Source organism: Paramisgurnus dabryanus, chromosome 6, assembly GCF_030506205.2.
Source record: "Paramisgurnus dabryanus chromosome 6, PD_genome_1.1, whole genome shotgun sequence".
In the NCBI taxonomy this organism is placed as follows: Eukaryota; Metazoa; Chordata; class Actinopteri; order Cypriniformes; family Cobitidae; genus Paramisgurnus; species Paramisgurnus dabryanus.
Window position 1 is genome coordinate 4,422,860 of NC_133342.1, and position 13,652 is coordinate 4,436,511.

General features: G+C 39.4%; 1 protein-coding gene across 1 annotated transcript in view; it reads left to right on the plus strand.

Moving 5' to 3' along the window:
• camsap2b (calmodulin regulated spectrin-associated protein family, member 2b) overlaps positions 1-13,652 on the plus strand; it is a 67,912-nt gene extending 54,260 nt beyond the window's left edge. The window contains exons 11-19 of the mRNA XM_065261994.1: positions 75-308; positions 408-2,190; positions 4,649-4,785; positions 5,985-6,205; positions 6,436-6,532; positions 6,692-6,757; positions 9,228-9,340; positions 11,476-11,594; positions 11,800-13,652. Of these exons, the coding sequence (XP_065118066.1) occupies positions 75-308; positions 408-2,190; positions 4,649-4,785; positions 5,985-6,205; positions 6,436-6,532; positions 6,692-6,757; positions 9,228-9,340; positions 11,476-11,594; positions 11,800-12,096 (3,067 nt within the window). The 3' untranslated portion in view covers positions 12,097-13,652. The remainder of the gene's footprint in view (positions 1-74; positions 309-407; positions 2,191-4,648; positions 4,786-5,984; positions 6,206-6,435; positions 6,533-6,691; positions 6,758-9,227; positions 9,341-11,475; positions 11,595-11,799) is intronic.

A 13,652-nucleotide genomic window follows, 5' to 3' on the forward strand; every position in this document is an offset into this window, starting at 1 on the left:
TGGGAACCCTGATAACCACAAGATGAACAAACGTGTTTAAGTATGTGACACAAATATCACTTTCTTTACCACAGGTCATCAGCTCATGGGATATCATTTGAGATTCCATTCGATGACAACGCAAGTCCGTCTTCGGGTCGTAGACTGGGCCGATCGGTAAGCCCTGAAGGTTTGGGCTTCAAAGTTCAACACGCTGGCCGAGGGCTACGGAGGAACCTGTCTTTCCAGCCTGTTAATGGGAACGCAAATAGTAAATTATGCAAGGAAGATGATGAGGAGTCCGGTAGACACTTCACAAAACACACTGGGTACATCTATGTTTTCTATTTTCTTTTTTTGTGTCGTTTTAGTTGTTTTATCACAAAATCTCTTTTGAGGGCTTACTAAATGAATATTTTGTGTTTCAGGTACACAAATGGTGTGTTTGCAGATGACCGGAGCCCTCCATATGACCACTTTCCTCAGCCGAGCACCCCTAGTATAGAAGAAGCCTTGAAGATAATCCATGACTCGGAGCGACCCCACAGCAGTCTTCAGCCCCCATCTGGTGAAAGCGCCTTTTTCTTGCATGACCAGGCATCCCCAATACCTCCCCCTGACCCGAACCACTCTGAGGACTCCCTCTCCAAAGCTCGGCCGGACGACGTGGACCTAAACTCCGCCTCTACCGACATGGATACGGGAATCCACGTCCGTACGGAGGATATTCAAGATGGGCAGGATGAAGATTCATCCCTGAAGGATTACTCCGATATGGACCAAGACTACGAGGCTCGTTCATGCCCGCTTCCAGAGACGGCAGGCAGTCCGTGCCCGACCCTTTTGGGAATGCGATCTCTGGCCACCAGTATCGCATCTTCACTCGGACCCGCTGTGCGTATGACCAGCTTTGCCGAGCAGAAGTTTCGTAAACTGAACCATGGGGACGGGCGCAGCAGTGGTAGTGGTGGTAACACACCTGAGGGTGCCGAGATGATTACAGGAGCCACAAGCTCACTCAGCCCCGCTCGGTTGACTTCACCCCGTGACCCTTCCCACTTGTTGGTGTCAGAAATGGTGCAGCTGAAGATGAAGCTGGAAGAGAAACGCAGGGCTATCGAAGCACAGAAGAAGAAGGTCGAAGCAGCTTTCACGCGTCACAGGCAGCGAATGGGTCGGACAGCCTTCCTCAACGTGGTCAGACGCAAAGGAGCCGTGTCCCCACTGGCTAGTGACAGCGATGGGCAAGAGGAACGACAAAAGCAGACTGGGGAACCACAACCCCCCAAGACACCCTTAAGTTCAGATGACTTCAATTCTAGACTTGAAAGGTGCAGACCAGACGGCGCACCTCCAAAATCCCCTCTGGAGGAAGCGGGAGTCGAGGTGGACCTGACGGAGTACACGCGATCCATCGAGCGTCTAAACACGTCTCTGAGCTTCCTGCAAACAGAGATGCAGCGATTGGCTCAGCAGCAGGAACACATCATGCAGATGCGTGATCAGCAAAGCTGGGTGATCTCTCCGCCAGATCCGTCGCCACGGAAACAGTTTCGAGAGCTGCGCAGCAGTAGTGTGGTGGGCCGTGGATCCGTGGGGTCTCTCTCGCCCAACCTTTCATCCACCGGGTCACCGCGTACCACGCACCGCTCTCCCTCCACCATCAAGCGGAAGTCCGCCTCTTTCCACGCCAGGACGCCACGAACTCCACGTCCCAACGATCTGAAAATCACCCCCATCAGCCGCATACTCAACACCCAGCAGTCAGTGGACAGCCTGCCTCGACTTAGACGCTTCTTACCGAGTCAGATGCAGACCAGCTCCTATGCATACCTGGGACACGATGAGGGACCTTTGAATGATGACAACGTGGCTAAAGACAATTCACACAAGCACGAGTCCAAAGAGAAATCAGATGCAAACTCACAAACGCCTGCTAACCAGGAGTCTGGTCAGGTGAACGAGAAGCAGGATGAGGAAAAACAGGAAAAGGAAGATGGAGTAAATGAGAAAGTGAAATATGACGATAAACGCAGGATGGTAACGTCCACCGACAACACAAATCAAGCAGATGGAAAGAAGAATCTGGTTGAGGTTCCACTCTCTGTGCTAAAGCCTCTGGATGGACATGGCCTGGAGAACGGTGGAGATATAGAAATTGGACTAGAATCCAGAACCGACCAAAAGATGTGCTGTGGCTTCTTCTACAAGGTGAAACTTTTATGAGATTTATGTGGGAATATGGAAAGCAGTTGCTCTAACATATATGACTTTGTCTGTGAAATTCAGACTTAAAGCAACACTATGTAGTTTTTTTACCTTTAAATAATGTCTCTAAAAATTATTTCAGTGATAGAACAACTTTTAACTGGACAAATTGTACTGTTGCTGCAACCTGAGCAGCCTCCTAGCTGCTACAAGCACACTGTGAAAGTGGCGGTGGAGGGTAGGAACCACAGCCCCGCCCCTCCCCCTGCCTGCAGAAGAGTGTCTGATACCAGGCACTGTTGCGCTTTTCAACCACATGGGGGAGCTGTAAGTCATTTTTACATGTAAACTACATAGTGTTGCTTTAAGTCTCATAATCTTATTAGGAGCATCAAAGTTTGATTTCACATTGATCTTTGACATGAACAACAGACAGATTTGAAAATATTGATCTTTATTGCCTCTAAAACATGATTTCATTTCATATTGATTAGGACTGTCACAATGATTAAATAATCATCTCATCGCAATTGTTTCACCTCATCGTGATGATTTCAGATCACCACAATGATTGCACATCTCTCTAAAAAACACAAGGGGGAGCTGCAGCGCCCGTATAAACGATACCGTATCAGATGGCACTCCTTAACTGACATTTGTAATGCAATACATTGCAAAGCCATTCAATACAGTGGAAAAAACAGCATTTAAATAAATGCTGCAAAACTTTGATAAGCAGTATGAACTGCCAGGTAAAACATACATTTCCAAAACAGCAATTCCAAATTCAGGGAAGTGCAGGATGCTATTCTTAAAGGAATATTCCATTTTCTTAAAAGAAAAATCCAGATAATTTACTCACCGCCATGTCATCCAAAATGTTGATGTCTTTCTTTGTTCAGTCCAGAAGAAATTATGTTTTTTGAGGAAAACATTGCAGGATTTTTCTCATTTTAATGGACTTTAATAGAGCCCAACATTTAATACTTAACTCAACACTTAACAGTTTTTTTCAGCAGAGTTTCAAAGGTCTATAAATGATCCCAAACGAGGCATAAGGGTCTTATCTAGCAAAACGATTGTCATTTTTGACAATAAAAATAACAAATATACACTTTTAAACCACAACTTCTCGTCTAAATACGGTCCTGCGTGACCTAACGTAAATGCGTAGTGACGTAGGGAGGTCACGTGTTACATATATAAAACCCACATTTGCGGACCATTGTAAACAATAAACTGACACAAAGACATTAATTAGTATCAGTTGACATACAACAACGTAGGAACGGTCCTCGTTCTCAACCCTTGTAAACACTGGGGCGGAGTTTCGCGTTCGTCCTCTGTGACCTCTTGACGTCATGACATATTGCGTGGGGTCACGTTGGCGCATCACGACCGGATTTAAACGAGAAGTTGTCATTTAAAAGTGTATATTTGTTATTTTTATTGTCAAAAATGACAATCGTTTTGTTAGATAAGACGCTTATGCCTCGTTTGGGATCATTTAGAGTCCTTTGAAACTCCGTTGAAAAAAAACGTTAAGTGTTGAGTTAAGTATTGAGTTAAGTATTAAATGTTGGGCTCTATTAAAGTCCATTAAAATAAGAAAAATCCTGCAATGTTTTCCTCAGAAAACATAATTTCTTCTCGACTGAACAAAGAAAGACATCAACATTTTGGATGACATGGTGGTGAGTAAATTATCTGGATTTTTCTTTTAAGAAAATTGAATATTCCTTTAAGGATCTGTAAAGAATTTTTTTGCAACCACTACAGACAATGTGGTACTAAAATGACCTTAGTAGGAATGGCTACTATTTAAGGCCTGTTCTGGTATAGTCAGTTTATTTTGATTGCATTTTATTTCTTAGCCTATAAAGAATTTTCAGATTTTAAAAGATACATTCTTTAAATAATTACTTTTAAATATGTGTTATGTGATGTATTAATATTTACTGCAAGGTAAATAATGTTCATTAAGATTTCATTTAAATAATCGCAACAATGTGTGAAAATTATTTCATGAAAAAGTGTATGAGAATGAAATGTCAAAGCAATAAAACAGGCAATTAATCATCATAACCGTCACAATTTATTAGATAATTAACTGTCAGACAAATTTCACTATTGTGACAGCCCTAATAATGATGGTTGCGCTGAGCACAACAAATGTCAGATTATTATTTTTATCCACTTTTATCTTTAATAATTAGTATGTCCCCAATTTGGGGTGATTTGGAAAATAAACTGCACTTTCAAAATGCAGTCGGCATTTATTGAAATATATTGACACTATGCCACAGACATCTGCTGCTGTAATTGCTGCCAAAAGTAGACATACCAAATATTCAAGATAAAACTGGATAAAAACTGCAAAAAAGTTCAATATTTTCAGATCTGTCAGCTATTTAAGTGTATATACTAAATCAGTTTTTATTTTGTGTGTATTGTAACTCAGGATGACCTGAAAGGAGAGGATGATATTGCTCAAAAGAAAGCGGCGCTGATGGAGAAAAGGCTGCGGAGGGAGAGAGAGATGCAGATCAAGAAACAACAACAGGAGGCTGAGACAGAGCAGAAGAAAGAAGCAGCGCGGTATGACAACACCACACACAGTACAATACACAACTACACACTCAAAACTACACAATAATTCAAATCATATATATATATATATATATTAGGGCTGGGCATAGATTTACTCTTTCACCGCCAGCGGGTTTTTTTTTTAAAGCTGCCAGCCAGTGCCAGCGTTTTTCATGATTTTCACCAAAGTTTAATACCTTCCAGAAAATGTTCTTCTTTAAATATATAAACATACAATATACCAAATGAAAGAACAGACCCTCTGCTTTCAAAAAAAAAAAAACGTTTCATCCTACCTTCAGTGGTTCTTTTGCAATCAGCTTTTGAATATGGGTAGGTTTCTGGAAAAACACCACATTTTGAGCAAAAAGCAGAGATAATTTAATTTTTGTGACGGACTTTTCATAGAGATCCCATTCACAGGCGATCTTTAAAACAGACACGGACATGCAGCCGCTTGCCATAGGGCAATACTTCCGGGTTTAAAAAGTTGCGGAAGGGCGCCACCTGGTGGATAATAGCGGTATTGCGGAAAGACGGAAAATCTCGTCATTGGCGGGGAAGCGTTTTCTCTTAATTGACGAGATATCTCGTCAATGGCGGTGAAAGAGTTAATCTCATACAAAATAAACTTTTTTTTTTTTGCATAATATATGAGTTTGTGATGAATGTAAATATTATGCATATTTTAACACACACACATACATATATATACATTTAAGAAATGTTTTATTTAGTTATCGGTTTTTATTTATATATAATTTAGAATATATAAAAATATAAATAAATATATATACACATGTAAATGTTTCTTAAATACATACATGAATGTGTGTGTATTTATATATACATAATAATTACACACAGCACAAACTTGTATGTTATGCAAAAATTACTTTTATTTTATATGAGATTAATCTAGATTAATCTATGCCCTTCTCTAATACATATATGTATATGTATAGAATTACAGTACAATTACAGAAAATGACACAATAAAAATACAGTGACTGCTGTTTAAATAAGTAACATAATACATACATACAGTAAATACACAGGTTGTCACCCATACACACATGTGCACACACACACAGTACCTTCAGTTAACAGACACTTGCCGTCGTACAACACACCTGTGATCATTATAATGATAAATCATAAGTTTATCGTTTATGGTTCATTTATACAATATATTGAATTTGAAACAGACTAAAGGCAGAAGAGGAACGTCAGAAGAAGGAAGATGATAAGGACAGGCGAGATTACATAAAAAACGAGTATATGAGGAGGAAACAGCTCCAACTGATGGATGACATGGACAGTGTTATTAAGCCACGCACCCCGAGTGTCAAGCAAAAGAAGCCACGGCCCAAATCTATGCACAGAGACATAATGGAGTCTCCAAAACCTCCAGTACGGACCGCCACAGGTATGCTGGAAAATTTGACCGGAAGGTTTTCCGACCCAGCCTTGGTAAAAGCTTAATATTTTCAAAAGATAGACATTAAACCTTCCATCACACTATTGTGAAAATCCATTTAGAAATGATAACTTTAAGATGAAAAATAAAAAACATCTTTTATATCTAAGATTATGTTTCACAATGTTTTTAGTTAAACAACTCAAACCAGATAATGTGTACTGTATTTGCACGTCCAGGTTCACGACCCCGCGGATACTCCGTGTCCAGCTTGTCACTCGCTTCCCTCAACTTGGCAGACAATGAGAGCGTTCAGTCAGATAAGAGACCATCAAGGTTAGCGCAATTCTCTTAATGTCTATTTCATGATCTTTCTGCACCTGTTTTAATCAGTATTGACACGCATCTATTGCTGTGAAAAAAAACCCGTGTAGTCTGTAACCCACTGTCTTTTGTGTATGGTATCTCTGTCTTTTCTTTGTGCTGGTTGCTCAGAGGCAGCAGACTGTCACCTGGCGGTCTGTGTTTATTTCTGAGCTCTTCTAAAGGGAAAAAGGGAAGGTCAGTCTGCAGACGGCATCACTCCCATGTCATTTTTTCACAGGGCTGATGGCTGTCATTTCAGCTTGGACGCTGGTTAAACTCATACTGTGTGCTTGGACATTAGATTTTGGTTTTAGATGACAATAAATTGTAATAATCTTATAAATATCTCATCTGGATTATGTTATACAGCATAATGAAAATTTTTATTTTACACTTTATGCTAAAGGTGCCGTGTGTAGATTTTAGTGGCATCTATGGGTGAGATTGTGAATTGCACAGTTCCGCTTTTTTCCTTTCGTGACAAATATGACTGTTTTCCATTGCATAGTACCTCACGGTTTGGTTTGGGTCAGGTTGGGTCAGCTCACCTCACTTAGGCTTGGTTAGCTTTTCCATCGAGTTTAGTAACACTTCGCAGTGGGAGGGATTATAGGCGTGTGGTTATATTTGCGCTGCCTACTGCTGTGAATTCATACAAGTGAGAGCGTCGTTGTACATTCCCATACATTAATTTATTTCTCAGTCCGCCACAAAATTAAAATTGACCACCAGAAATAGATGTTTACATATCGCGTTTATCACTACCTCTGTCTCACATGGCAGTTTTTGTACAAACACCGGTGGCGACAGTCGACGCGCTCAGCTGCGCCTCATTTAAGTTGCATTCAAGCATATATGCAGACGTGCGTCTGGAAAAAAACTTGTATGGTGTTCCTGATTCACAACCTGTGGATGTTTTCATTGCTAGAAGGGAGTTTAGGAACTTACAGCAAAGCAGAGATGATAACAGGTTTACTCGAAACAGTGCAAGCTAGCATGAAGGTAAAGCTAATCTTTTACATTATAGCGATGACACTGGTAGTGACGATTTTCTCAGACCAATCAGTGATCTACAGTGTTTTAATACGTTTTGGTATCAGCTCGGGTCGCTTGGAACCCCGGCCGAGGTGGTACTAAAAAAAGTATTGGGTACTGCGTACTGCCCCCAAAAGTAAGCTGACCCAACCCGACCTAAACCAAACCATGGGGTTCTATGCAATAAAAAAACGCCAATAGAGGACCTACGGTAGCTGCCACGGGACAAACATGTCATTGTCTGCGACATTAAAGTGACAAAATGCACTCTTTAGAGCAGTTTGTCCGTTTAGGGCTACTGTAAAAACATGGTGGCAACTTCCATGTTACACTCTAAAAATAGCTGGGTTATTTTTAACCCATAATGGGTAAATATTGGACAGAACACACTGCTGGGTTAAAATTGACCTAATGCTGGGTTGTTTTAACCCAACTGCTGAGTTATTATTCCCCATGGTTGCCTAACAATAACCCATCATTGGGTCATTAACCCAGCATGTGTTTATTTTTAAGGGGGCGTGCACACCAAAACTTTTAAATGCGGCTGAAAATGCCTGGAGGACGCTAAGTGCCAGCTTTCTTCAGCTGAGCGCTTCGGTAGCTCTGATACTTCAGCTGTGAGCCGGTTGGTTGCTGTGTTATGTCCCACCCCTCCTCCACTGTGATTCGACGGCCATGTGAGAACTGACATTGACGAGCGGAGCTTTTTACCCAAAGTTGAATATTTTTCAACTCTCTGCGCTCAGAGCTGAGCACGAAAGAAAAGCGTTAGCTGCTGGCTTTTTTGAAAAACGCAGAGCTTTCATTGGAAACAATTGAAAACATGCGCCGGCCGTGGGCCTAAAAGCTTTGGTGTGCACGCCCCCTAACCCAGCATGTGTTCTGTCCAATATTTACCCATTTGGGTCAAAAATAACCCAGACATTTTTAGAGTGCAGGGGACCCGCGGCGTATGTAGATAAAAATGGCTCATTCTAAGATAGTAAAAACATAACAGTTCATTATGTAAGGTCTTTATACACCACTGATAATATAGGTATGTATATTATATTGCATTTCTGTAAATAGATCCTTCTAAAATGTACACATTGCACTTTTAGCTTAATTTTCTTGTGTTCATCTTTTGTTTGTTGCTTTTTCTGCTTTATAACCACAGCAACAAAATTTTGACCTCTGCACAAGCATCAGAATTTCACATTTAACATGACATTGTGTCGTAACTGGGTGCACTAATATGTAGTCAATGTATAGTCAGTATGACTTAGTCAAAGTTTATATGTATTTTTGATTTCTCATTGGTCCTAATAATGCTCTACAGAGCTATATATAAAATCTTATCACTATGAATTTGTCACATCACCCCGCATTTTCACTTTGTTGTGTAAACTTAAAATGTTAGAAACTGTTGTTTGGCACCTGGTTAGGATGCAGTGTGATGAGTTTGTCTCTGCTGTTTCATCAGAGCTCTGCTTCAGTGGTTTTTTCAACCCTTCGGCTTTTCAGCATCAATTGGTGGAGCTGATTTTTAATGAAAACAAGCATCTCTTCCTTTTTTCAGTAGAAAAAGTGGCTAACTTATAAGTTACGACTGCAGTCTTGCTAAAAGAGCTGTATGTGTGTTCATCCTCAGGCCTGACTCTGCAGAGGGATGCTTGTCACCGTGTCCATCAGTAAGTGGTAATGGAGAGAACTGGGAGCTCGAGTCGACGACATCGTCCGCAGCATCCAACACAGAATATACAGGTGGGCTCAGGACATAACATGTCACAACATTAACCATAGCACTTAACCCGTGGTTAGGACCTTGATCCTGTATAATAATCTGTAATCTATAATAAAATACAAGTTTACACAAATTTGTCTTTAAAGATGCCGTAGAATAACAGTAGTTCTGTACATGGTAATGACATATCGTGAGCCTTAAACATGATTGTTTCCTCCTTTTTATGTAAACCTTGTGCATGCAAAAGACCACTGGAAAACAGGCCAATCTCAAGATAACACCGACTGTGACATTACAGTTGTGATGTACGGCTCATCAAAATTAAATTAAGTGCAATGTTTTTACAATGCTGAAAACAAAGTTGTGACTGCTGAGTTAGAGCTATATGCTAGTTAATGCTATATGCTAGCGTTTAGCCTGAAGTTCTACTATTGACGTTATGTTTTGCCGATCCATACTGAAAAAAACACAAACTTACCACTCAGAAACGTCCATTAACAATCTCCAAACATCTGTATCTTCATCTTATACAGGCTTAAACATATAAGGTCTGTTTACACACACACACACAGAGCTACTGAAATGAGCTGCTCTGTGAAACAGCCAATCAGAGCAGAGCTCAACATTATTATTCATCACCCTTTCAAATAAGGTAATAATAGACCATTTCATTCTAAAGACAAATCCTATGATTGTAAATGGACATGTAAAAAAATTCTGGATATTTTTCCACTTAGTAAAGCCACATACTATTATTATATTATTATTTAAATTATTATATATATTATTATAATGCATTCTTTGGCACCTTTAAATGAAGCTGAAACACAGCCAGTAGAAACAGGATCTTCTTAACAAAAAATGTTTTTGATATTGTGATAACACAGCAATTTAAGTTATTTCCAATTAAATCAAAACTGTCAGTCTTATTTTTTATGTAATATTGCAATTTATTTACATTTTTTTCCATGTAAGTCATTATTTTGTTAAAGGGGTCATATTATGAGATTTTTTAGGGTGTAAAATAAGTGTAAGTTGTAACTCAAAATATGTCCCAAATTTGAAAATTAAATGCTAAAATAAAAATGAAAATATTAAATTATTTCATTTTCAAAGTGATGAAGCATCATTCCGGCCAAATTGAAAAATAAAATAAAATTGATGATTTGACATTTCATTTTCCATATAATCTTGAGTCAAGACTGACAATATTAAAATAAAAAGGCAAACTTGAAAAGGTATCTGTAAATACATTTTTTAAAAGGCTTTTTATTCATGCCCAAGCAATAATAGGGACAAAATTAAACTGTAAATTTCAGTTTTAAATTTATGTTCTCTTTTATTTATTGGTTTTCATTTTTGTTTTCATTTTCATTTTCAACTTGTATGCAAATTTAATGTTAATCAGTGGGTGGGGTTTACTTGCTCAAAAAAGGGGATTGGCTGAAGCAGTGTTGCCAACTCAGCAACTGTGTTGCCAATTTAGCGACTTATTGCTACATCTAGCAACTTTTATACCCATTTAGACAAACTTAGCGACTGTTTGGATTAATCTTAGCTTCACATCTGTACAGATAGGCTACTGTGTCGCTTGTATTGGCCCACGAGTGCCAGGTGGCGCTGTCCCGGTGAAATGTGCGTCTGGTGTCTCTGTACATGGAGATGGGCAGTGAGCAAGATTTAGACTGTACGAGCTGACGCGTATCAAAGTTACTGGGTTGTACGAGCTACAACACAGTTGCCCAGTTGTTATTTATCACGTGTTCTAGGTTCACAGAAGCACTGGGGACCCAATTATAGCACTTAAACATGGGAAAAGTCTGATTTTCATATGACCCCTTTAAAAATTCATGTGCCGTCATAAACTTTAATCACTTTTCACTACACTTTTTCCAATATCCAATCAAAGCATAATGGTCTGTTTCACTCTGAAATATGTCACAACACAGAAGTAAAGTTGATTGCGGCTTCTGGTTTACGGAGACTTTAAGTTATAGATTTTTAGCTTTAATAATCAGCCAGCATAAAGCTTAGTTATAAAGCTGAATAAAGTTAAGTTCTGGTTTTATAAATGTAATCGATCAATTGGTCGATCAACAGTTCAATCGCTGATAGTTTTCTCTAATGCTTGCGTGATGTGTTTCCTTTTTTGCAGGGCCGAAGCTGTATAAGGAGCCCAGTGCTAAATCAAATAAATACATCATTCAGAACGCATTGGCTCACTGCTGTCTCGCAGGCCGAGTCAATGAGGGACAGAAAAACAAGATCCTGGAGGTGATTCGCTTTTAATGTTTGGAAACTTTTCTCTGCAGATATCAATTTCAATTCACTTTCAAAATTAATTTGAATTGAGCTGGTACATTTGATTTGTTACTCAACAAGTTTAAGTAAATTCGCTGGTTAAAGGGTCATGGGTTTCGATGCCCAGGGAATTCATCAATGTTAAACCTATTAGTAAGTATCTTTTGTCTTTCTATAGGTAATGGAGAAAACACAAGCCAACAACTTTCTGATTCTGTTCCGGGACTCGGGCTGTCAGTTTCGCTGCCTGTACACGTATTGCCCAGAGGCGGAGGAGATCAACAAGCTAGCTGGCATCGGGCCCAAGACCATCACACCCAAAATGATCGAGACTCTCTATAAATACAGCTCGGACAAGAAACAGTTCAGCAAAATACCCGCCAAGACCATGTCGGCTAGTGTAGATGCCATCACCATCTACGGTCACCTCTGGCAGATCAAGAAAGCAAACACACCCAAAAAACTTCTCAAATAAGAAAGAGACCGATGCATGGATGGTTCCCGTCTAGTGGTGCACAACCTGAATGTAAAGAAAACACTTTTGCAAGCTTTGTTTGATTTGTTTATGTGTGGTAACTTCCACAATACACACACATATTATTTGTTGTGTGTGTATGTGGACATGTTGCAACATTGACCAATGCTTTACGTCTTTTAACATTTTAAACTTTTGTGGCCTTATGCTTGTTTTGTCGCGTCTCTTATGCTACAGTATGCTTACAGCGCAGTTATTGAGTTTATGAACAGGTCATTGTATGAAGATACACGACCTGCGTCTATACCGGTATAAGAGACATATTACACTTGAAGACTGACTTCTCTGAAGGTTGTATTGCAGTATTGCATTAATACTGAAACCTCAAAAACTCACTCTGTGTTATTTAATGTCTGAGTCTGTTTATATTTTGGGCAGGATTTGTCATGCTTGTTGCACATTTACTTCACGTGTATGTAAAATTAGCTAAACGTTGTCCATGCAAAATGCCTCTTTCTCCAAAATGAACATATTAACTTTAGAAATATTAAATACATTCCTAGATAAATTGCTATCACTTGTAGTCTCACAGCCCAGAATATTTGGGGACCATGGGTACCATGCATCTTACAAAGATCAAGTTTATTTGGCTGACAGAGGAGACAATGAGTTTTTGAATATCATATAATGAAGCTTTTAATGAGATATTACGTGCGTATTATTGTTAAATAGTGTGGTAACTCATGTTGAATTATAAAGTGCATTTTAAAGAGCTGGGACATTTTGGCAAGCAGTTATCTGGAGACATTTTGTATTCAGGTGCTAGAGAATCGAAAGATATTTGTTATTTTTACTAAGTGAAGTGAATCATCGTTTGAATTTATTGATGCTGTACAGATATAGTTTTTCATACTAAGCATATTTTTTAAGCCATTGAATATTACTGATATTTTTCATATGAAAAGATGTTTAACAGGTGCAAGTATGGGTAATTCCTATCAGTGAGAGGTCAAAAGAAAGTGAGAGTTGTTCATTTCTACATGCCGTGTACAGTGGCGGCCGGTGACTTCTTTTTTTCGAGGGCGTTCGATGCGAAGTTTGTCACAACATGTATGTAGCCCGTCATGTGTGTGGTTTGTAATTTCAAAATATGTGTTTTGCGCGTCGAGTGAACCTGTGTGCATCACGTGTTTTGTCAAAATAAGTGCATGCTGCATGCGTCTAAAGGGTTTATCATAAGAGACGCTCACGTTTGCCAGATCGCAAGATCTCATGAGTTTACTGTTAAGTGAGTGTCTTGCAAGTATTTCGTGAACGTGAGCGTCTCTTTTATCATAAACGGTGTGCAGCAGGCACTTATTTTCACAAAACACGTGATGCACATGGTTCACATGTTGCAACAAACACATATTTTGAAAACACAAGCAACACACATGACACTCCGAACACATATGTGAATTTGCGCCCCTCAGATGAGCAGTCACGAGCCGCCACTGGCTGTTTAATCTTTCTCCAGGTCATGTCTGCTTTGTTTGTTCATCATACGCTTTTGTCTG